The 20,992-nt window shown below is 49.9% G+C and overlaps 7 protein-coding genes across 7 annotated transcripts; 5 read left to right on the top strand and 2 right to left on the bottom strand.

Moving 5' to 3' along the window:
• Positions 1 to 125: 125 nt before the first annotated feature.
• On the top strand, positions 126 to 1,326 carry DFJ58DRAFT_649172 (pseudouridine synthase; the record flags this gene model as incomplete). Its single annotated transcript, XM_041381514.1, has 4 exons — positions 126 to 375; positions 440 to 495; positions 552 to 706; positions 759 to 1,326. 4 exons carry the CDS (start codon positions 126 to 128, stop codon positions 1,324 to 1,326), a joined length of 1,029 nt encoding a protein of 342 aa, XP_041251481.1.
• Positions 1,327 to 2,441: 1,115 nt separating this feature from the next.
• Positions 2,442 to 3,959, top strand: DFJ58DRAFT_14591 (uncharacterized protein). Its single transcript, XM_041378874.1, has 5 exons — positions 2,442 to 2,744; positions 2,814 to 3,179; positions 3,234 to 3,324; positions 3,378 to 3,564; positions 3,619 to 3,959. Exons 1-5 carry the CDS (start codon positions 2,639 to 2,641, stop codon positions 3,904 to 3,906), a joined length of 1,038 nt encoding a protein of 345 aa, XP_041251480.1. The 5' UTR covers positions 2,442 to 2,638; the 3' UTR covers positions 3,907 to 3,959.
• A 719-nt stretch (positions 3,960 to 4,678) lies between these two features.
• DFJ58DRAFT_753627 (PNTB-domain-containing protein) lies at positions 4,679 to 9,070 on the top strand. The gene is made up of 19 exons (XM_041387932.1): positions 4,679 to 4,812; positions 4,875 to 4,949; positions 5,006 to 5,423; positions 5,479 to 5,572; positions 5,680 to 5,742; positions 5,798 to 6,013; positions 6,064 to 6,108; positions 6,156 to 6,194; positions 6,251 to 6,329; positions 6,376 to 6,825; positions 6,873 to 7,025; positions 7,078 to 7,218; positions 7,277 to 7,864; positions 7,916 to 7,969; positions 8,017 to 8,096; positions 8,149 to 8,301; positions 8,347 to 8,704; positions 8,754 to 8,828; positions 8,884 to 9,070. The coding sequence occupies exons 1-19, from the start codon at positions 4,713 to 4,715 to the stop codon at positions 8,913 to 8,915; spliced, it is 3,213 nt and encodes a 1,070-aa protein (XP_041251479.1). The 5' UTR covers positions 4,679 to 4,712; the 3' UTR covers positions 8,916 to 9,070.
• DFJ58DRAFT_693826 (nucleotide-sugar transporter) lies at positions 9,071 to 10,911 on the bottom strand. Its single transcript, XM_041383422.1, has 3 exons — positions 10,530 to 10,911; positions 10,109 to 10,425; positions 9,071 to 10,050 (listed from the first exon to the last, which is right to left on the bottom strand). Exons 1-3 carry the CDS (start codon positions 10,676 to 10,678, stop codon positions 9,323 to 9,325), a joined length of 1,194 nt encoding a protein of 397 aa, XP_041251478.1. The 5' UTR covers positions 10,679 to 10,911; the 3' UTR covers positions 9,071 to 9,322.
• A 159-nt stretch (positions 10,912 to 11,070) lies between these two features.
• Positions 11,071 to 13,301, bottom strand: DFJ58DRAFT_753625 (uncharacterized protein). The gene has a single exon (XM_041387931.1). It carries the CDS (start codon positions 13,177 to 13,179, stop codon positions 11,158 to 11,160), a length of 2,022 nt encoding a protein of 673 aa, XP_041251477.1. The 5' UTR covers positions 13,180 to 13,301; the 3' UTR covers positions 11,071 to 11,157.
• A 2,809-nt stretch (positions 13,302 to 16,110) lies between these two features.
• DFJ58DRAFT_648939 (uncharacterized protein) lies at positions 16,111 to 17,673 on the top strand (the record flags this gene model as incomplete). Its single annotated transcript, XM_041381502.1, has 3 exons — positions 16,111 to 17,112; positions 17,165 to 17,371; positions 17,422 to 17,673. The coding sequence occupies 3 exons, from the start codon at positions 16,111 to 16,113 to the stop codon at positions 17,671 to 17,673; spliced, it is 1,461 nt and encodes a 486-aa protein (XP_041251476.1).
• A 278-nt stretch (positions 17,674 to 17,951) lies between these two features.
• DFJ58DRAFT_753619 (uncharacterized protein) lies at positions 17,952 to 20,781 on the top strand. Its single transcript, XM_041387930.1, has 10 exons — positions 17,952 to 18,031; positions 18,092 to 18,144; positions 18,200 to 18,214; positions 18,268 to 18,296; positions 18,349 to 18,491; positions 18,546 to 19,875; positions 19,932 to 20,045; positions 20,099 to 20,143; positions 20,190 to 20,469; positions 20,527 to 20,781. The coding sequence occupies exons 1-10, from the start codon at positions 18,007 to 18,009 to the stop codon at positions 20,707 to 20,709; spliced, it is 2,217 nt and encodes a 738-aa protein (XP_041251475.1). The 5' UTR covers positions 17,952 to 18,006; the 3' UTR covers positions 20,710 to 20,781.
• Positions 20,782 to 20,992: the final 211 nt, after the last annotated feature.

The raw sequence follows: 20,992 nt of genomic DNA, 5'->3' as shown, positions 1-20,992 counted from the left end.
AAGGCTGGGCTGAGCTAGTGTGTACAACTAGTACAAACAAAGTGCCACAAAGAGAATAAGATTTCCTCGGGGATTCTTGCACACTGAGTCAATTGCACCAGACTACACGCAGACCGTGCCGAAGGATGCCAAAAGTTACGTTGCCACAGCTGCCCGTGTCTGGGCTTTTCGCTATCATAAAGCCATCCGGACCGACATCGATGTCTGTCATCAACGATCTCAAACAATTAGTCGGCAACTCGCGTTTGTTTGTGGAAGCAGATAAATTGGAGAAACGCGGTAAAGGTAAAATTCCTACTAGGGGGAAACGCGCACGCGAGATAGTGAAGATAGGACAAGGAGGGACGCTTGATCCTCTTGCTGATGGCGTTCTGGGTATGATCGCGTCCCGTTGCCGTAGATCCTGGAGTCATCTCATCCCTGTGACCCTCTCATCCAGTCGTAGGTATCGGAAAAGGGACCAAGCGTCTCAACGAATTTTTGGATTGTGTAAAGGTACTCCATCCATGCATCAATGAATCTGAGTTCAAGGGTTCACCGAGATTCATCAGGAATACCGCACGACGGCGCTTTTGGGATGCGAAACTGATACCTACGATAGTGAAGGTAGCCGAGTGCGTGTTGCACCCTGGAGACATGTCACTAGAGAAGCCGTGGAGTCCGCATTAAATAAATTCAGAGGGGAGATACACCAAGCGCCCCCAATGTAAATATGTTGATTTCCCTGCACCTGCCTGATTTCATATCATCCTTGTCAGTTTCTCCGCGCTCAAGATGGAAGGAAGACCGCTGTACGAGTATGCTCGGAAAGGCATACCCCTACCTCGGCCTATCGAGAAGAGGAAGGTCACGATACATTCCTTAGACATTCTCGAATGGAAAGGAAGTGATCACCAATTCCGTTGGCCAGAAAAGGCATTCACTTCTGATGAAAAAAAAGCAATGGAAAAGGCTTTAGAAGGAGTCGAAGAAAACCCTATCATCAAAGATGACCTAGAGCCTTCGGTGGATGGCGAGTCTCCGACGGCGTTCGTACTCAGTATGAAGGTGTCTGGTGGGACATACGTACGCTCGATCGTGCATGATCTCGGTCATGCTGTCGGATCAGCTGCCCATGTTGTAACTTTAACTCGTTCTCGACAAGGCCTTTTTGCGCTAGAACCAATTGCCGATTCCGAAGACAAAGGATGTGTTCCTTGGGACGTATTTTCGCGGGCTTCTGAATCCGAGGGCGATGTAGGCGAAGACGGCTGGACGCAATGGGAGCGGGAAGTCATCGATCGCCTGGAAATCATTGAAGGTCCGAAGCCCCAAAAAACTTCCTGACATTACAGTACGCCCCTTGTTGTCTTCCTATCATTCTCTGTATTAGGTTGCGTTTGATTGGGTGGTTTTGTCCCTGCAAATTTTGACGTCATATCTGACGGGCAGACAGCTTATCGTACATTTATAGCATTATGCACTTGACGATGGCCTAGTCTCCCAGCCAGACCAATCGAAGGAAGATAGTTGTTCCTTCGTAGTATGACGAAGGCCTAGGGACGGTCCGGGCGGCATGCGAGCGTGGCCGTTCCAATCCGAATGAGTAGCTTGAGTGCCTCAGTACGATGCTTAGTGTGTGGTTCTTATCACCCTCACGCTACTCAAAGTTTGATCAGGAATTTTGAAGAACCTCATGTTCGTATCTTGATGCACAGCGTCATAGCTTTGCTAATTTCAATGGGAGAAGTGTTTATCGTTGTTCGCAGCGCTGTTAAGGCGCTTCCGTGAAATGAGGTACGGATTTGGCACCTTCGCCTTGATGCATGATTTTCTTGACGTATGAATCTATCAGTATGGTCTTCGTTGTTTCATTTAACTCAGGAACAGTAAATTCCATGCTTGCGAACTGATGGGTACCTTCTGACCCTTATTTTTACTCGCAGGTGCTTTGCAGGCTCTTGGCAGTGGAACGGATCAGATACAGTCACATGTGAGATCACTCAAATTGTTGGATTCACAGGTGAGGCCAGGTGACTTTCATGAGTGCTGGCGTCCATTGGTAAACCTGCGAAATTTCCTGGGGCAAAGCACGTCTGGATGCTTCTGTCGCGCGTGAAGCTAATTTGCCAAAGTGAATTGGTTTATCGTAGGCGTGCATGAGGCCATAATTGCCGGCGAAAATCTGCGAACTATCTCCCAAAGTTGTCTCGACTGACACCTTTACCAAATTTGCTATGAAATTCTCTCGCCGACATGACACTAGAAGTATATCAACTCAATTGAACTCCATAACACGCAGGTTTTCATATAACGGTGGAGAGTTGAATGCGGCCAATGGGTGGCGATAATGCTCTAGAAGAATAATGAGTGGGTAAGCGATAACCTCCCCGTCGCCTGCCAGCGGCTGTTACCAATCACATTGACTCATCGATAGTTTTTTTCTATTGCAGTTATTGATGTTCTTTACAAGGCGTTATGGCCTAATGGGCACCTTGAAAAACGCCAGCAACGGCCCGTAAGGGACCGCGTCATCCGGCTTCGGGCCGCATAACCCGGGCACACGAGAATCGCCCCCATCATGAAGTCCAGGGTCCTTATATACCGCAGCCTATGAAATCTAAGTCATTGTGTCTCCTTCACGGATATCTCCTTCATCATGAGTTTCAACGGTAACGGTACACATGCTTCAACGGTTCGCCCTTTGAAACCTGGCATCTATGCGCCAATTCCATCGTTCTTCCTTCCTGAGTCCGAAGATCTCGGTCAGTCTCTCCCACTGCATATCTCAATAGTATCTCGTAGTCGCAGAGCAGTACTGATCAGTCATTTAGACATCCCCTCTTTTGAGAACCATGTCGTTCGTGTCGCGACTGCCGGAGTGGGACCGCTGTTGGCCGGCTCGATGGGCGAAGCCATCCATTTATCCCGTGGAGAGCGGGTGGCATTGATCAAGACTGCAAGGAAAGCACTTGACCATGCGGGACTATTAAACGTTCCGATCATAGCCGGCATCGGCGCCGGCAGCACTCGCGAGTCCATAGAACTAGCAAATGAAGCCGCTGCAGCTGGTGCAGACTATGCCATCGCTATCACCAGTGGTTACTTTGCTGGTGCGCTTGCTGGCGACAAGAAGGCACTGAAAGCTTTCTTCCAAGAAGTTAGCTCCAAGAGCCCTATACCGGTAATGATCTACAATTGTGCGTGTCTTTTTTTGAAAATGTTTGAGGACAAGTACCTGATCGTTATACCAGACCCTGGTGCCAGTGGAGGTATCAATTTAGACTCTGACCTCATCACTGAGCTTGCCATTGAGTGCCCGAATATCTGCGGTGTCAAGCTCACGTAAGTTCCCCATTTATCGTACATGCAAAACGTGTATTGATCGTGTCGATTAGCTGTGGAGATGTAGGGAAGCTTACCCGCGTGGCAGCCACGGTCTCAGATCCCATGTTTTCATCTCTTCACCCCCGGACAAACAAAAATGCGCCTTTTGTTGTCCTCGGTGGATTCAGCGACTTCCTTTTACCATCAGCGTATTCAAATGGGCATGGTGCCATTACTGGTCTTGCAAACGTTGCTCCTGTACGTGCCCAGTTTCGGATGGAGTTTCTCTTCCTGATTTGTGTTTGTTTTAAGTATGCTATCGTAAAACTCTTTGAGTTAAGCGAGGCCTCGATGGTTGATCCTTCCTTCCTTCCCGAGGCACAGCGGTTGCAAGGAATCGTTGGGCGTGCAGACGCTACCATTGCAAAGGCGTCGATTTCAGGAACGAAATACCTTCTCCAGAAATTGTACGGCTATGGTGGCCATCCCCGAAGGCCCCTCCCGCCCATTGACCCTGTAGCAGCCGGGGCCTTGTGGGAGCATTCGCACACGCAAGCCCTCGTGCGTCTTGAACAGGAGGTCAGCGGAAAGGTGCTGTAAGAGCGAGTCATGGACTGAGCGCACGGGTAGCACCCGTGTATGATGTATGTGTTAGAAGCCTGAGTTCGCTATGGTATAGACACATATATTCCGTGTGTATTTATTTCATGTACATATGCAATCATTGCAGTGAAGATTCGACTCCCAGGAATATTGCGGCAGGCGGCTCCTTGACGGTCCTTGACACGATGCTGTGTAGCACACTACCTGGCAAGTACTCCATGGATGCACGATCAAAATTAAACAAAACCCATACTTTAGGGCACCTTTTTGTTCCGAAGTGTGCGATTGGCATCTAAGAGACTAGAGACCCCATGTGTTCGGACCGCCCGTGACGCTGCTGTGAGAATCGGAGGCCGTTTTGCCATGAATTCAGCTCATGGTCTTTCAGAAGATGCTAAATTTAATAATATTTCTATCGCGAGCGCGAGCACAATTGACGTACACCCGTGTTTCCATTCTCATGCTGTATACGAGAAGCTGAACAGGATCATGGAATACTTGTCACCGTATCGTTGAGTTATCACTAGCACGCTCTATATACACGTGGCAGCAGACGATGATCAACGATATGCAAGTCCTTTATATATCTAGTCGGCTCAAGATTCTGTTACTTATCGATGCCAGCAGGTTAGCTGAGAATCATTCGGAAAGGGTGAGGAAGGGTGCCTCCAGGGTGCCGCGGGCCTTATTTTTCCGATGATGATCTCTATTTACATCCGTTATCATGACCTATGTATTTAACGAGTGTTTTTATGTAACACATACGCTCACTGCTCAGACCGTCTCTTTTGTCAACCGTGACCATGTCCATGCTGGCTTTCAGGCCGCCAGCAGCGAGACTGGGCTGTCGGCCATTAAATCTCTACACTTCAAGGCGCAGCAGCCTCCGATCACTCACTTCAGGTCAGTGAAATTATATATAATTGGGTCCGGATTAGCCTATGACATAGTATCCCTACTTACAGCGCTTCGTTCATTTCACTCGTCATCGCGTAATACAAATCAAGTCAAAGCCGTCCCAGATGCACCAAAGGTTTCTGGTATGTGCTCGTCCTTCATCTCAACCTGAGGCCTCCTTCACACGTCTTGACACCAGGCATCCCTTATGCGTCTCTGACAGTCGGAGCACCGCGAGAGATATTCCCGGACGAGCGACGGGTATCTCTCACGCCCCAAAACGTCACCCTCCTCAAGAAGAAAGGTTTTGCTAACGTTCTTGTCGAGAAACACGCTGGTGCACAGGCTCAATTCCTGGATGAAGAATATGTTGCAGCCGGGGCTACTATCGTATCTCGAGATGAGCTCTTCGATAGAACGGATATCATGATCAAAGTACAAGCACCATCCGTTGCTGAAGAGGCCAAGGGCATGAAGGAGGGAAGCACGGTCATTTCGTTCCTATACCCTGCAAAGAACAAGGCCGTGGTAGATGCGCTGGCTTCACGTAAAGTTAATGCATTTGCTATGGATATGATTCCTCGTATTTCTCGTGCTCAGACGTTCGATGCGCTGAGGTCAGACTCAATCACGGTTTGGCATGGAGAAGCAAGCATTGACCAGCATTAACAGCTCAATGGCAAACATTGCTGGCTACAAGGCTGTATTAGAGGCCTCTAACCATTTTGGAAGATATCTTACGGGTCAGGTTACCGCAGCTGGGTCAGCCTCAATTGTTCGTTTTCCTTTCTGTGTCTAACTGGAATTGGGGTTCTTTAGGAAGGTATGCCATCCGCGGCGCGCAGTGTTTCATGTTGTCTCATACGACCTTAGATTCCACCTGGTAAAGTTCTTGTCATCGGCGCAGGTGTTGCTGGATTGAGTGCCATCGCTACTGTAAGAACAATCTGTTGCTTGTGCTCACGTCTTGCTTATGATACTATTCCACCAGGCTCGTCGGCTTGGTGCCATTGTTCGCGGGTTTGATACGCGGTCTGCAGCTCGTGAACAAGTGCAGTCTCTTGGTGCAGAGTTCGTGGAAGTCTCCATTGAGGAAGAAGGAGGAGGCGCAGGTGGTTACGCGAAGGAAATGTCTAAGGAGTTCATTGAGGCTGAGATGGCGCTGTTCTTGGAACAGTGCAAGGAGGTCGACATTATCATCACTACGGTATGTGTCGTGCGATTTTTCTTTGCCCTTCTGCTAACCAATGTTTATAGGCCCTCATTCCTGGCAAACCTGCACCCAAACTGATTCTCGATTATGCAAGTATCCACCAGAGGATCTGTGACGTATCTGACCGTTGTCTTAGATGATTGCAGCTATGAAGCAGGGTTCGGTTATTGTGGATGTGAGTTACCTTTGGCAAAGAATCAAAATTTCACTATTGATGGCTGTTATACTTAGATGGCTGCTGAAGCCGGTGGTAACTGCGAAGCGACGGTTCCTGGAAAACTCGTAGTCAAGAACGGCGTGACGATCATAGGTATGCTATCTGCTTTGCGTGATAAATAACATCTCAAAGGACCAAGGTTACACTGACCTTCCTTCACGACTTCCAACGCAGTCGTCTACTCTGTATTCGAATAACATCACCAAGTTTTTGTTGTCTATAGGAGAGAACAACGCCTTCAATATTGATCTTACTGATGAAGTCGTTCGTGGTTCTATCGTTGTCCACCAAGGTGCCATCCTCCCTCCTGCGCCCCGACCTGCTCCTCCTCCTGCTGCGCGTCCCACTCCCAAGGTTGAGGAGAAGTCAGAGACCCTGGCCATCACTCCCTGGCAAAAGGCTACCCGCGAGATAGCTACAGTCGCGGCTGGAATGGGTTCCGCAGTGGCTCTCGGCAAGATGACCGGCGCCGCCTTCATGAGCAACTTCTTCACGTTTGGCCTTGCAGGTCTTGTCGGATACCGAGTCGTCTGGGGTGTCGCACCAGCTCTGCACTCTCCCCTGATGTCCGTTACCAATGCTATATCTGGTATCTACCTTCTCTTTTGGTATGAAATTGAACTGAGTGTTTCAAAGGTATGGTTGGTGTTGGTGGTCTGTTCGTCATGGGAGGAGGATATCTTCCAGAAACCATTCCTCAGGTATTTGGCGCACTCTCCGTGCTCCTCGCCAGTGTCAATGTCGCCGGTGGTTTCGTCATAACAAAGCGGATGCTTGATATGTTCAAGAGTGAGTCGAGCTTTGATCTCGTCTGCTACTGCACTTAAACATGACGTAACAGGACCAACGGATCCTCCTGAATACTCTTGGTTGTACGGTATCCCAGCTGTCGTATTTACCGGTGGTTTCTTGGCTGCTGCCAGCACTGGTATGGCCGGCCTTGTACAGGCAGGTTACCTGACAAGCAGCATGCTTTGTATTGGTAAGCACATTTTGTCATTTGGAGAGTACGAATCTAATAGGCTATGTATGGCCTACAGCTTCTCTATCTGGGTTGGGATCTCAGGCAACTGCACGACAAGGGAATGCACTGGGAATACTTGGTGTCGGATCGGGCATTCTTTCCTCACTTCTGGCGGTCGGCTTTCCCCCTGCCCTGCTTGCCCAATTTGCTGGTGTTGCTACTATTGGAGGTACCATCGGTACCATCATTGGTCGCCGTATCACGGCCACCGAGCTTCCACAGATGGTAGCTGCTTTGCACTCTGTTGTCGGTCTTGCTGCCGTCCTCACTTCCATCGGCAGTGTCCTTGCTGACCCGTCTCATCTCTCTACGCTACACCTAGTCACTGCCTATCTCGGGGTTGTCATTGGTGGTATCACCTTCACTGGCTCCATTGTCGCGTTCTTGAAGCTTGCTGGAAAAATGGGCTCGAGGCCGTTGATGATGCCTGGAAAACACATCATTAACTCTAGTTTACTCGGAGCGAATGTATTGACCATGGCTGCCTTTGTCACGGCTGCGCCAACAGTGCCCTTGGTTGCTGCAGGGTATCTCGGAGCTAGTACAGTTCTCAGTTTCATCAAGGGCTTTACGACGACAGCTGCTATCGGTGGTGCCGACATGCGTATGTACGATTCCAAGTACTATTGGTCAGTTTCTGACATGTTGTTTGAAGCTGTTGTCATCACTGTCTTGAACGCCTATTCAGGGTTCGCGCTAGTCGCAGAAGGTGAGTCCCAGAGCCGAGCTTTAAGCATGTGTTTGACCTTTGGATAGGCTTCATGCTGGACAACCCTCTCCTTACGACAGTGGGTTCGCTGATCGGTGTCAGTGGTACGATCCTATCATACATCATGGTGCGTGTCATATGCCCCCCAGATTTAGAGTAGCTCAAACAATATCTCGCAGTGTGTGGCAATGAACAGATCAATAATAAACGTTCTGTTTGGTGGCATTGGCACTGTTGCACCGAGTGAGGCCACTCAAATTGAAGGCACTGTCACGAAGACGAACATCGAGGACACGGTAGAGGCTCTTGCCAATTCCGAGAGTGTGATCTTGGTAAGCCTTGATGAGCCAGTTTGATACACCCCTAATTTGGTCCAGGTTGTTGGGTATGGCATGGCCGTTGCTAAGGCTCAATATCCTATAGCAGAAATATGCGCTATGCTGAGAGCGAAGGGTGTCAAAGTGCGCTTCGCTATTCACCCTGTCGCTGGTCGCATGCCCGGCCAGTGCAACGTCTTGCTGGCCGAGGCCTCTGTGCCCTATGATATCGTCTTGGAGATGGACGAGATCAACGATGATTTCAACGAGACTGATGTGACGCTCGTCATCGGCGCCAATGATACTGTAAACCCTATCTCCCTTGAACCTGGTTCTCCGATTGCTGGTATGCCTGTTTTGCATGCATGGAAGAGCAAACAGGTTATTGTAATGAAGAGAGGAATGTCCAGTGGTTATGGTGCGTGATAAACCTCACATTGCTGATTGGTCGGTTTACGTTTCTGCAGCTGACGTCCCGAACCCCATGTTCTATATGCCAAACACGAAAATGCTATTTGGTGATGCCAAAGATACCTGTGATGGTGGGTACACGTGTGACACCATAGCTCTCTTTGGCTGACAAGGTTTTCTTTGCAGCTCTCAAGAGAGGCTTGGAGCAGAGAGCATGAAGTTGTATTTACTCATCTTATCTACCTGTTGGCCTGTCCATGTTGTACGTCATACTCCGCATCGCTTTCGAGATCTCTAGCAAGAGCATCACACAAACCACGAGAAAGCTTCCATGGAGTATTGATTGTATTGTATATCACATTGTGTATCGTAGGCCGACTACCGTCGCGTAATCAAATTAAGACAACGTGATGATGGGAACACGGAATAGTGGGTGTACCGTAACTTAAGCGTCCAACAAAATATGCATGTCCGAATGTAACAAGAGTGACCGTCCTTATATATCGGTATAAATAAGTGGTCGAAGACAAGGCGTTCCGAGCACTCTCGGAATAACGATAACGGGCTGAAAGAGTCCAGCTCGGAAACGTGGCATGTCCCAATGTGCACTATCATCCTTTGACGCTCAGTTCTTGCCCACGTAAACTAGTCTTGGTGTACTAGGGTTGCGCCCGGGCTGGTTGTACAGCCATGTTGCGATAAGGACGATAACAGAGCCAAGGATGAACGTGAACGTCATCTGGAAGTCGAAGAGTGCGACTGACGCCAGGAATGAGATCACGATGCTCAAACTCGTGGCGAAGCCCTTGAGGATGTTGTCAGAATACTTGATGACCATGGCAGTGACCAGGCCACCAAACACTTGGATGGCAACCGTGGCCCACGCCCAGGCGCCAAAGTTCTCAAACAGGGAACTGAGGAGTCCCGTTTCAGATGGTCGTGAGAGGATGATGGGAATAAGTGCAGGGAGGAGGGAGAATGCAGAGAGTTGCACGTTGCGGATCCAGAGATCGGACTGAGAATTTTTGAGAACCATTTCGAAATAGACACCTGCGAGGCCGGATGTGAAACATGCGGCAAAGACCGCGAGGAACCCCTTAAGGGCGTTCATCGAAGTCCCATGGAACAACAGCGAGGACGCCTTGCTCGTGTCGCTCACACCAGTCTGTATTTGCACCACGCCAACTCCAATGGCAAGGAAAAGTAGCGCTAGCCATTGGCTGGCACTTAACTGCTTTCGCAGAAGTATGACTGAAAAGGCCGCCGTGGAAAGTATTTTCATTTGATAACTGACTTGGAAAGTGGCCGCTTCCAAATTGGTGGCAGCAACATACTGCAGATTATTCTGAATGACTGAAACCCACGGAGCGAGATTAATGAGAGCAGCTCGTGTGCAGCGCGGAGTACGTACCATATAGGATGGCGGGTATCGACAACTTCCAGCAATCCGGCGAGAAGACTTCTCTGCCTAGTCGTCGGACGCGCAGAAGAACCTTTGTAGGATGCCAGAAGCGGCTGGCAGTGAGTGGTAGCTGTGGGGTGTCGGATGTGTAAGGCGTGACACGGTTTATACGGGCGAAAGCGATGGCGAGTGATATGAACCCTTTGAGAAGCTCGTTGAGAAGAACGGCGGTCGGGGCAGAGTAGGACTGGGATGGAGGAATGGACACGCGTGAATAGTGCATTATTAATGTTAAAAGAGAATTCTGAACCGCCAATGTCACGAGTCTGTAGACATGAGTTGTCAGTCAGGTCGCCCACGGTTCAAGACAAGAAAACATGGCAGGAACATGCCAGGCTTAGACGTCGCAACAGAAAGATGCGACACTCACGATATGTATTTCAATGGAATGCCACGAAAGGAGGGGACAGGCGGGATATCTGCAGGCAGCAGTCCGAGCTCTTCATACTCGATATCGTCGTCGTCGTCGCCTTTAAGGCTATGATTTTCTTGGTGCGCAGGGAGGGCGAGCTGGGACATGAGAGATATGATGGGGGGTATTCGAAAGGGAAAGGTGCAAAGGGGTATCGCAGACTAGTGGTATGTGAAAAGGCGTAGTACTAGTAGTATTCCCGACTTCCAACGTGCTCCAAGTTCAGTCTAGTTCTGGCTTGGCTTTGGGTCGTCCGCAGCTGTTAGGCTGTTTTTTTTTTCCTTCGCGCAGTTGGTTGGAATTTCTTTTCCGCAGTAGGAAGGAGTAACACAGAAGGAAGAACTTGCTATAAACACCCTCTCACGAATCTAACATAACAACTCCCGCATATCACATGTACAGCTTTCAATGGTTGACTTGCCGAGAACAGTTCCTGTAACGTGATCGATTCAAATGATAAGAGCGCCAAGCTCGAAAGTGGCACTTGACCACAAACGTAGTAAGTCGACCTTGCCAAGTTACAATCTCATACAAAACTACAGTAGGTGACAGTATGTCGTATAGTTTGTGCCCGAATCAATCTAAATCAGCATCCAAATGATGTTCCGCGACTTTTCCTATCCCCATCATACAACCCATAGATGCTGTATGTCGGGCTGTGGTAGTCAGCGTATGCTTCAGGGTTCGCGTGAGCAAGTGCCATCTGTGCAAGTGATGGCAACGGTGGAGGTGATGGAACACGCGGTGGTCTGTCCTCCACTCTCTTCTTCGAGCTCGTCTTTGGTTGGCCGGACCCCCCGGAACACTGCACTCCCTGGGATTGCGCCTCACGCGTCTCCCTAGCCGCTTCGCACGGACGTATGTTTACCAGTGATGCAGTCGACTTTGACGCCGCGAAGTCCACCATCATCAAACTTCCAAGCGCTGCAGAGTCAGGTGAAGATGACTTGTCGTAATCGAGCATAGCTTTGGGAACTGGTTTTTTGTGACTGCGCGTGCCTGTCACGGTGACCTTCTTTCCTTCTCCGATCACACTCATGGAATCGTCCGGGTACAGCGTTGGATGTGGAGATGGCGGGACAGGCGAAGCTAGTCCAAGAGCACAGGTTAGCGCCTGTGTCTCACGGCCTCGATGAGACTCAGAACGTTGTAAATCATGAGTGCGATCAGGGTGGGGGCCATCTTGCTGTCCACGGTCTTTTGACCATGCCGAAGGAGCTGCAGAGGCGCGAGGATATGAACCAGGCGTGTAGTATGTTGATTTGATGCGTGTACGGCCCACGTTCTGCGTGCTTCTCCCGGATCTAGGTGAGGTTGGGGTAGTATCCATTCCACCATAGGCATAGCTTTGGGAGCGTCGCAGCGAGGAGGCATCCTTGGCGTTAGGAGGAGCGACCATGCTATTGCGCGCGCGTCCTGCCGCAACTCTGTCCTTTGCACGTGTCATAGTTTGTCCATCGCCTGTCAGAGGCGCTGTGCTCTCTATGGCTACACCTACGTTCGTCGCGCCATAGTATGTAGTGTTGGCCGGCGAGTTCGGGTAAAGAGACATAGAGACAGTGGAGAGCCGAGAGACCGCGCGAGTTATTGCATTCTGGATAGGCTGCAGAGGCGGTTGGGTCCTTTGTCCAAAGTTGCCTTGCCCAGTGAAAGGGTATTGGTCTTGCCCACCAAAAGAGGTCCTTTTCTCGGCAAGCAAGTTCTCTTGACTGCCTGATCCTTTCACGGATTCGCCTGACGTTGACTTTGAGACTGTAACAGTTGGCGCCGGCTTTGGAATTCCGGAGTGATACTGAGTCCATGTCCAGAGCCCAGTATTTCCTCGTGCACCCCTCAGCGAGGGCGAGAATCGTTCCTTGCCTCCAAAAACCGGAGATCCGGATCCTTCGCTCTCAAAGTGGTCTGGGAAGGCACCATCCTGGAGAATGGGGAGAGAGGGTGTTGGACACTTGCGGCGGCGGGGACGTCTCAAAAGCCTTATCACGACGAATACCCCCAGTAATACGACACCTCCAACAACAGAGAGTGCAATGATTGCCGGTTTTGAGATTTGGTGCAATGGCGAGGGATGTTGGACTTGGGCTGATTGAACTGCATTGTGGGACTGAGTTGAACTCGTCCGAGAAGGAATAGACGTTATTACGATAGCATGCACATTGTCCGAGGTTTGTGTAGGCTCAAGAGAGAGTAGTGGTGGCAATGGGGTGAAGGTTGACACAGAACTCGCGCTGATGGACTTTCCAGTGGTCGCTGCAGCGTGATACTCCTGGGACTGATGGCTTACCGAAGGAGATGCAGTAATTGGCGGCGGCGTGAAATATACTATATTATCGCTGGGAGGAGGAAGGCCAGTGTCTGGTACAGGATTCGGTACGTTCGTAATCTCCTGGGAGTCGTAGTCCGCAACACGAACGGGCCTGATGGAGGTCGCCTTTGCTTTATCTTTTGTCTTAGAAAACGCTTTCTTGGAAGTCGTTTTAGTGGTGGATATTTTTTCTGCGCTGATAGCAGGCATTAAGGCGGCGGCATCTGAGTCATCCACAGAGAGAAGTGTTCGAGCGGCGGAAGATAAAGAACGACCCTTTTTCGTTTTGTCTATCTGGTACATTGCAGCGCCAGCGCAGAGGTCTAAAGGAACGAATGCGAAGAGATAGGTTGGCACGAACTAAAATACGGAGAAGATGTAGAACAAGAAAATCAACCACCATCAGATTAACGCGTCGAGAGCACGTGCATTTATTTCTTACGTAAGACCCTTCGTTCGGCAGCGATGCGATGCTGCTTCGTTCGAATAGGATTATAAAAGAATGTCTGGAGCAGATCTTCACGTTAACCAATGTTCGTAACTACTAGTAGGATGATAGTACGAAATAGATAATCGGATGGCGGCCTTTACAGGCATGGTTTTACGTAGCTGAATCGTGCTTAGCTAATGGATCAGTGGCAGTGCCCATTCAATCACTTCTAATGGACCCTGAGCTAGTTGACTGTACATTTGGATTCCAGAGTCCAGGCGCAGGTCTGGTTCATTTTTCCTGTCGCACCCCAGTTTGTGAATGCACCCTAATTTTATATAAGGAATTTTCGTAGATTTGTTGATCAGCTCAGCGGCAGAGTATCTACGCGACTCCAGCCAACAAATACCCACTCAGCGTAACGCAAAGGTCATATGGACATCTTCGATCACAGGCGCGTCGATTGTGTGCTGAGCGGGACTTTCCAATTAAAGTTTACCCGTTTAGTGATTCGGTAGAGTCGCAACCGACCCAGCTCCTACAGCATGCACTTACGAAACAAAAACCATTTGCGGAGCATAGCGATGAGTGGGGTTTGAATCACGAATGCGAGCAAGACAGGAATCTCAGTACAAATTTTTCTATTGATTCCATGATGATCCCGCCTGCTCGAGGTTCAACATCCCGCTACCAGCTCAACTGGCTCGCCCCAACACAGACGCAGCCGCAAGTTTTGCACAGGGAGGAGGAAATAATCGAGGAAGGATCCCAGAAAGAAAACACTCCAGCCTCAAATAAGAATAAGCACGAAAACGTTGCGCGTACTCGCTCGTCGTCCCCGCAAGCAGTTTCTGCCAAACCGGCCAATGTAAAGGGTTCCCATGCCGATTCTTTGAGCCACCCTGATTCACGTACAGCATCTGGTATTGGAATGGCGAATGGTGAGCCACCAATCAACCTTTGTGCTCTTTGCTTTAAGATCGTAACGTCCTTGTTACCTTTTAGTCCCAAAGTCTGTTTCCTTTCAGTCTCCTCGTTCAGCAAAGCTTGCTCAGCCACTTCTCCAACCTACCAAATCCCTCCCTGTGGCACCCAGCCGACGCCAGAGATCTCCTTCCCTTTGCTCGCAAGATTCCTTCGGTGGCGCAGTATCACAAGATCCTGCAGCAAATTACATAGCGCAGGCTACTCAGGTTTTTGACGTGCCACTCTCTGACCTAGGACGGACTACTACAACAGATCTTGCCATGGATGATCTCATGGACCATTCATCCAAGTCGCAGGAGGAGGACGGTGATTCATGGATGAATAAAATACGGCGCGCTTATGAGCAATCGAAAGCCAGCGAAGCCAGTGGCAGCGTCCTTGTGGCAGGTACTCCTTCGCACTCGAGTGGTTCTGAAGGCTCCTCCCAGAACACAAGCTTTCCCCATCCCGACGCATCGCAGTTGTTGAATGATGGTGAGGCCCTTTGTTTAATCCATTTCTTCCAACCTCATCACTTTCCGTTTGATGTAGAGGACTCGCTCGAATCCCTCGAGGCACAACGCAATCGATACGGGGTCCAGGCCAATGCATCACAGTCTTCACTTATTGTAGCAGAAGATGAGCTTTCAGAGGAGAAAAAACTTGCGGCAATTCCTGAACAGTTTGCTCCCACTCAACCATCAACACCACTGGACGATACTGCTACAAGCGCAGCCGCGGAAGATTTATATGCGCCTACCTTGCGTTCCAGAAGTGCTCGTGCCACTCTTGGAACGACTTCCTCGCCAGGTCCGCGTAGTCTCCTGTCTTTAATCCGCCCAGAACAACGGGAGCGCAGACTTCGACAGTTTGCAGGCAAAGGCGCCGGTGCGCCTCCGCCCCCCGTGAGCGACAGAGCAACCATGCAGCCGTTTGAACCTGTTCAGACACCAAATGATCATGCCGAGACCCAGCCATCAGGCTTTGTAGCGATACACCCTTCAGACTTACTTTCTGAGGACAACGGCGCACCTCCGCCAGTCAGACAGGCACCTTTTTATCGCCCTCGGTTACCGCAACCCGAATATGATAACCTTGACATCGTACCCGACTCTGAACCACCTGTACCGAGCGCCGCCACACCCACAAGAGACATTAGGCTTAACGAGAGTCCTACAAAGCGCCCTTTTCGTCCTCTTAGTCCTATGTCAGAACTTAGCTCAGGAGAAATTGTTGCAGACTCTGTGGAGGTACATGAAAGCAGCCAAGATCCGGAGGGCGATGTTCCTCTAGCTACTCTTTTGCAGGTCAAGTCAGCTGCAAAGTCGGCGGCAGTGCCAGCTTCGGGTAAAACGCGATCCTCGATGATGCCATCTATTCCTCCGTCCCCTGTGCTGGTCAAGAAGGTGACTGGTCTTTCCTTGTTTCTTGTCGCTTGTCTTAACCAGGGTCACCCTCAGTCTGTGAAACCACAGGTAAAGCCTTCCACAGCGAAGCCGAAGAGTTCAGCTCGTGCGAAGAAGAAAGCGAAAGAAGAGTCTGGAGAAATCCCTAGTTCTGCTCCCGAGCAGGACCAGCAGGACCGAACCTCGGTGCCTGAGCGAGTGGCTACCCCTAAAGTAGACCCTTACTCCTTCAAGAATGGGAAAGGGAAAGAGAAAGCGCCACCAGCACCTACGCGCATGAGCACTCGTACCCGTGTTGAATCCTCTGCAAAGAAGCGTAAACACCCGTCGGATACTGAGGCCTCTGATGACTGTCGGGACGAGACACATCCAATCCCGAACGCAGAAAAACAGGAGGAGGAAGAGTCGGAACTCGCTGACGATGACGACTATATGGACGTTGGTCCCGCTCCTGCTGAGATCAAAGCACCTTCATCGCGGAAGCGGAGACGCGTTGAAGACGTCAAGCCTGTTCGTGTCCCATCGAAGGCATCCACTCGTAGTAAAACCGCTAACACCCCTGCGCCCGCTACCCGAGTCGCAAAACGGCTTCGCCACACTGTTTCTACAGGCCGTGCCCTTCCAGCTCAGCCCGCCACTCGCGTATTCGCATTGTGGAGGCAAGATGGTCATTATTATGCAGGCACCGTCCACTCGTTACAGACCGGTACTAAATATCTCATCAAATTTGACGATGAGACCGAGGACCAGGTGGATGTTGCTATGCTCCGTCGGTGCGAACTGCGGGTCGGAGATGCTGTGATCCTTTGCCACGGCAATCTTCGCGGTACTGTGGTAGATATTAGTGAGACGGAATCAGGATCCGTCACTGTCGAAGTTGACGACGGTTCTGACACCACACGCTCAGATTACGCCATTTCGGACGTCCGGATTGCCTCAAGAGCTGTCCAGTCTCGTTGGAAAGACCGCACCCTCACTGCAGATTCCATCGTCACAATCATTCGGCCGAAGCCTCTACGTGCTACGCCCTCACCTTCCGGGATGTCCTTGATGAGTGCCACCTCGTTCAAGCATAAGAAGCCATTCGCGAAGACCGGTTTCGTTGTGACGCTTACCGTTCGCAACAAGTACCCCGAGCAAATGAAGGACAGCGTGATGCTAGCTATCAAGCACAATGGAGGCACAGTCATTGACGACTGGTCAAGCATTTTTCCCATGGAGGGTACCCATAGCCAGTCAAATAAACGCTGGATAGCTTCCCAAGAAAACTTCAAGTTCAAGCCGAAGCCCGAGTTCGAGGGTTTGGAACGTGTTTTCCTCCTGGCCGACGATTACAACCAGAAACCCAAATTTCTGGTGGCTCTCGCTCTTGGGATACCGTGTCTATCTAATGAGTGGATACGAGATGATTATCTAAAGAAAGAAACATCACCGGTACGTTGGGTTTGAGTCTCCCCGATCTTCTGCTGACAACCGTTATGTGTAGGACTGGCAACCCGTACTGCTTCCTGCTGGGTTTTCAGAGACATTGAGCGCTCGCGTATCTCAACTTGTTGACCTAGACTGGGGTAACTGCAAAGAACACTTGACTGATATCATGTCAAATACGGTAGCATCCAAGTTATTCTCTGGCAAGACCATACTGTGCCTCGGCTCTGATCTCGTGCCCTTACCGTCACGTGGGGGGAGAAAGGTATGCAGTAGATCGCTGTTTGCTGTGTTGATACTCATTTCCTCGCGCAGGGTGGTTCCGATGCCACACAAGACGCGAGCCGAGTCGTTCCCTGGATTATGATTTGCATGGGAGCTTCTCGGGTGGAAGCCGTGACTGAAGTCAAATTTGCATCCAAAGATCTTCCCGCGTATGACTATGTTATCGTCAAGGAAGCCACAGATTTTCCCGAAGACCTTCAGGACGACGTCACACTCGCTCACGTTCCATGGGTGAAGGATTGTCTCATTTCAGGAAGGCTTTTAACCTTGCCCACTCGTTGACAGACTTGATATTCTCCCGACGATCTTATTGGTATCTTGACTATTTCCTGCTTACTGTATTTCATTCTTGCTTGCTAACGTACTTGTTGTCGTGCCCTGGTTTAATCATAGTGTACTTGATTCAAATGTTCTTGATTTTGCGATGAATGTTGTGATCAAACTCGTTTGTAGATACTACGCAGCTTTTGCTTCCGTCACTTATCTGTCACCGCAATAAATTTGTAATGCTGCTCGGAGTTGCAATTGGAAATATTCTCCCACATTATTGTACGACACCCAAAATGTGAAACCTTGCTCGAGGCGTAGTACTGTCATCTTTCTATTCATGTCACCATGAGTGACCCAGAATACGAAGTCGGTGAGTCTCCGAGTGCCTGTTTTTTGCAGTTATCTTATGGTCGTACTCATGGTGGTTCAGAGTCTGTGACAAAGGCCCGTGTGGATGCGAAGCGGGGCAAGAAAATCATATGGGTAAGTTCAGGACAAAGCAACGTTACACTGTATGCTAAGTTTTTGGTCGAAATAGAAATATCATGTCAAAGTAGGTACAAAACGTTTAAGAGGGCCGCGTTATGCTCAACCGACGCGTCACAGTGGAAAGGGTATAGCTGGGATGATAGCACGTAGGGTGTCACTCTACTTGCTGGGTGGCTTCCTTACTTATCTAATGCACAGTTGGGAACCCGAAAGATCTTTTACTTATGGCTCAAAGCATTTCCTCAAGACTTTCTGGGCGCATGCTTTAACCCGCGGCAGAGATCATACGAACCCACTGCTTTTTGAGACAGGCGAAGAGGTTCATGTTTCGGGCTTTCCTGGTATGCCATGTGTACCCCTAGTGAGCGCTTATGTCTAAGAGTTCAATATGTTAGGGGCAAGTCCGCGTCCTGAAAATAAGTCTAGTAGAGGCAACCTACAAGGACCTTCTGAGACCTTCCAAGATGATGCTTCCGATGATGAACCCTTGACCACCAAGAAGCGGCGCAGACGTCAAAAAACCACGGGAGAGCCAAGGGCGAAGCGAAAGCGCGAGTCAGAACCTGGCATCGCTGGTAATGCCTCGACTCAACAAGTGAGGGCATTTGGACCCAAAAGCAAGGCCAAGTCATCATCACTGGCGAAACAAAGGCGCGCTTCGTCACCAGGCCCCCGTGGCGCGCGTCAGATTTCCCTAACTAAGCTAACCGATACGGACGCTGAAGGGGAGCTCGACATGGAGCTCTTTGGAGAAGTGGAAGAAGTGGCAGGAGAGCTAATGCAGATAAGCCCCGATGACCCTGATACTCAGGATGTCCCCAACTCCCATGTTGAACCTCCCAAGGTCAATGGGACGATCGTGGAGTTCGAGGACCTCCGCAGCTACTCTCCCGATATCCAGGATACCATTGAAGTCAGTCAAGTACTGACTGAAGATGTAATTCTTTCAGCCGACGAGGGACGTAGCTCACCTGACCCTCTTTTCGATTCTCCTTCGCAATCAAGGAACGACGAAGGATTCGAGTCTTCCGCTGAGCCAGTGGTACCTCATCACCGTGCGCGGGCGGCTAATCCTTTGGTCAAGTTTATCGATCCTGCTCCGCTAATGGACAAGAATTCAGGGGCTGCCATCCCCGCAAAGACACGCTTGATTTCTGGCCAGCCTTCGAGCTCATCTCAGGAAAGTGGTAGTCACGCATCCCACAAGACACGACCAAAACCTGCTCCTGGTGGACGTTCCGTGGGTCCCCGGAGCAAGAACCGGAGCTCCCTGTTGACAGCTGTGAAAGGCGGCCTAACCAGCGTGAAGGGTCGCTTCGGGCGAGCAAAGGATGTAAGGGAAGGGTTACAATCAATTGAAGATGCGCCAGCACCGTCTCATCTTCCAGAGCACGACTTTGCCATCACATCCTTGAGTGATGAAGATGCAGCGGGCGAGACAGATCACGAGCATCAAGCAACTGCATCTCTAGTTGACCAGATGGAGCCTATGTCCACTCCTGCTCCTGCTCCTTTGCCAGTTCCATCCGGCCAGGAATTGTTGGAGATAGCAGGTTTGAAGCCGGATGCAGACGCGTTGCCTGACTTCGAAGATGAAGCGAATGTCGAACAGCCGCCTCAACCCACGGATGTAATTTCAGTGGAAACTCTCGCTGATGATGTTCCGACCGAAGATGCAGCCTCGCCTGCTACCCTGACCGTGGAAGACGAGGCAGCTCGAAAGAGGTGAGATAATGTCGTAGAGTGTAACCAGATTTCGCTTGAATGATATATTTTCCTAGTCTTGCAGAGGCCAAAGAGCAGCTGTTCCCGTCTGTGCAGGCTTCGGCTTCGGTGATGTCCATTTCAAGCTCGTCATGGAAGACGACAAAAGACAACACTATCTTTGGACCAATGTGCGGCTTTCTTGTTTTTTTTTCCTCAGTAGTGCCATCTCACTCCTGAGTAGGTATAAGTTACAGGAACCGGCTCAAGAACCTAACGGCGTCAACGAGTTTGTGCTATGATTTTCAGATGATTCTTGATCTAACTATCGTTAGATCTGTTCCTACATTCAAGCTCATTCTGAATACGAATGCTCCCGTTCCACTTGTGTTGAAAGATTCCAACAACATGAAAGGCGTTTCATTCACCGATATATACGCTGACAAGTCGCTGGACGGTCGAGCAGGAACGTTCTATCTATTAGAAGATGCAGTCAGAATCGTCAGCACTTTCTCAGGCCTCGGCAGCGCTCGGGTTGTACCCGATTCCTCTGCAGATGATAGCCACAAGACGCAATTCGACGTATTTCAACAACGTCTACATTCAGGCCAGACGGTAGGCAATTTCATTTCATCTGGTTGTTTTCCCTAACCTATTTTATCTTTAATTCAGTTCGTTACCAAGGCCGGGAAAGAATTGCTCGTCTTTTTTAGCTCGCAGAATACGGAAATCTCAGCCAAGCTTAGTCCGCCACAAGTACTGATAGGTCTTGCAAATACGGTGCTCCTCATGCGTGTCCAGATCACTGACAGTACTGGATATGCGAATGCTGTCATGCAAATCACTGCAATGTAATTCTACTGATTACGATTTCCCTTATACACTCTTGAATGGCTTCTGAAAATACTTTACGTGCTACTCTCTCGGTGGCTACGACCATTTTTGCATATGCAATTTACACATATCTAATCAAAAGTCAAAAGAATCGAAGAGTTCCAGCAGAATCTGGACGCTCTGAAGGTTCAGCTGTGCTGTAATCGGCTTGATGCAATGGCACATCCAATGTTAACGCGGCCAGAAGATATGCAAGTGGTGACAAACACCATCAAACATTGACATAGCTTCTCCTTATCAACTG

The sequence above is a fragment of the Suillus subalutaceus genome, assembly GCF_016647625.1.
Source record: "Suillus subalutaceus strain FC151 chromosome Unknown DFJ58scaffold_1, whole genome shotgun sequence".
NCBI lineage: Eukaryota > Fungi > Basidiomycota > Agaricomycetes > Boletales > Suillaceae > Suillus > Suillus subalutaceus.
This window is presented reverse-complemented; position numbering and strand designations above follow the sequence as displayed.

Bases quoted from the DNA above. Each gene is read 5' to 3' on its own strand.
- DFJ58DRAFT_14591 (XM_041378874.1), top strand. From the start codon at position 2,639: ATGAGTTTCAACGGTAACGGTACACATGCTTCAACGGTTCGCCCTTTG. The intron at 2,745-2,813 runs GTCAGTCTCTCC...TCAGTCATTTAG, and splicing joins TCCTGAGTCCGAAGATCTCG to ACATCCCCTCTTTTGAGAAC. The intron at 3,325-3,377 runs GTAAGTTCCCCA...CGTGTCGATTAG, and splicing joins ATCTGCGGTGTCAAGCTCAC to CTGTGGAGATGTAGGGAAGC.
- DFJ58DRAFT_753627 (XM_041387932.1), top strand. From the start codon at position 4,713: ATGTCCATGCTGGCTTTCAGGCCGCCAGCAGCGAGACTGGGCTGTCGG. The intron at 8,302-8,346 runs GTAAGCCTTGAT...AATTTGGTCCAG, and splicing joins ATTCCGAGAGTGTGATCTTG to GTTGTTGGGTATGGCATGGC. The intron at 8,829-8,883 runs GTGGGTACACGT...TTTTCTTTGCAG, and splicing joins TGCCAAAGATACCTGTGATG to CTCTCAAGAGAGGCTTGGAG.
- DFJ58DRAFT_693826 (XM_041383422.1), bottom strand. From the start codon at position 10,678: ATGTCCCAGCTCGCCCTCCCTGCGCACCAAGAAAATCATAGCCTTAAA. The intron at 10,426-10,529 runs GTGAGTGTCGCA...TCATGTCTACAG, and splicing joins ATTCCATTGAAATACATATC to ACTCGTGACATTGGCGGTTC. The intron at 10,051-10,108 runs GTACGTACTCCG...CGTGGGTTTCAG, and splicing joins GATACCCGCCATCCTATATG to TCATTCAGAATAATCTGCAG.
- DFJ58DRAFT_753625 (XM_041387931.1), bottom strand. From the start codon at position 13,179: ATGTACCAGATAGACAAAACGAAAAAGGGTCGTTCTTTATCTTCCGCC.
- DFJ58DRAFT_753619 (XM_041387930.1), top strand. From the start codon at position 18,007: ATGAGTGACCCAGAATACGAAGTCG. The intron at 18,297-18,348 runs GTAGGGTGTCAC...TCTAATGCACAG, and splicing joins TATAGCTGGGATGATAGCAC to TTGGGAACCCGAAAGATCTT. The intron at 19,876-19,931 runs GTGAGATAATGT...ATATTTTCCTAG, and splicing joins GACGAGGCAGCTCGAAAGAG to TCTTGCAGAGGCCAAAGAGC.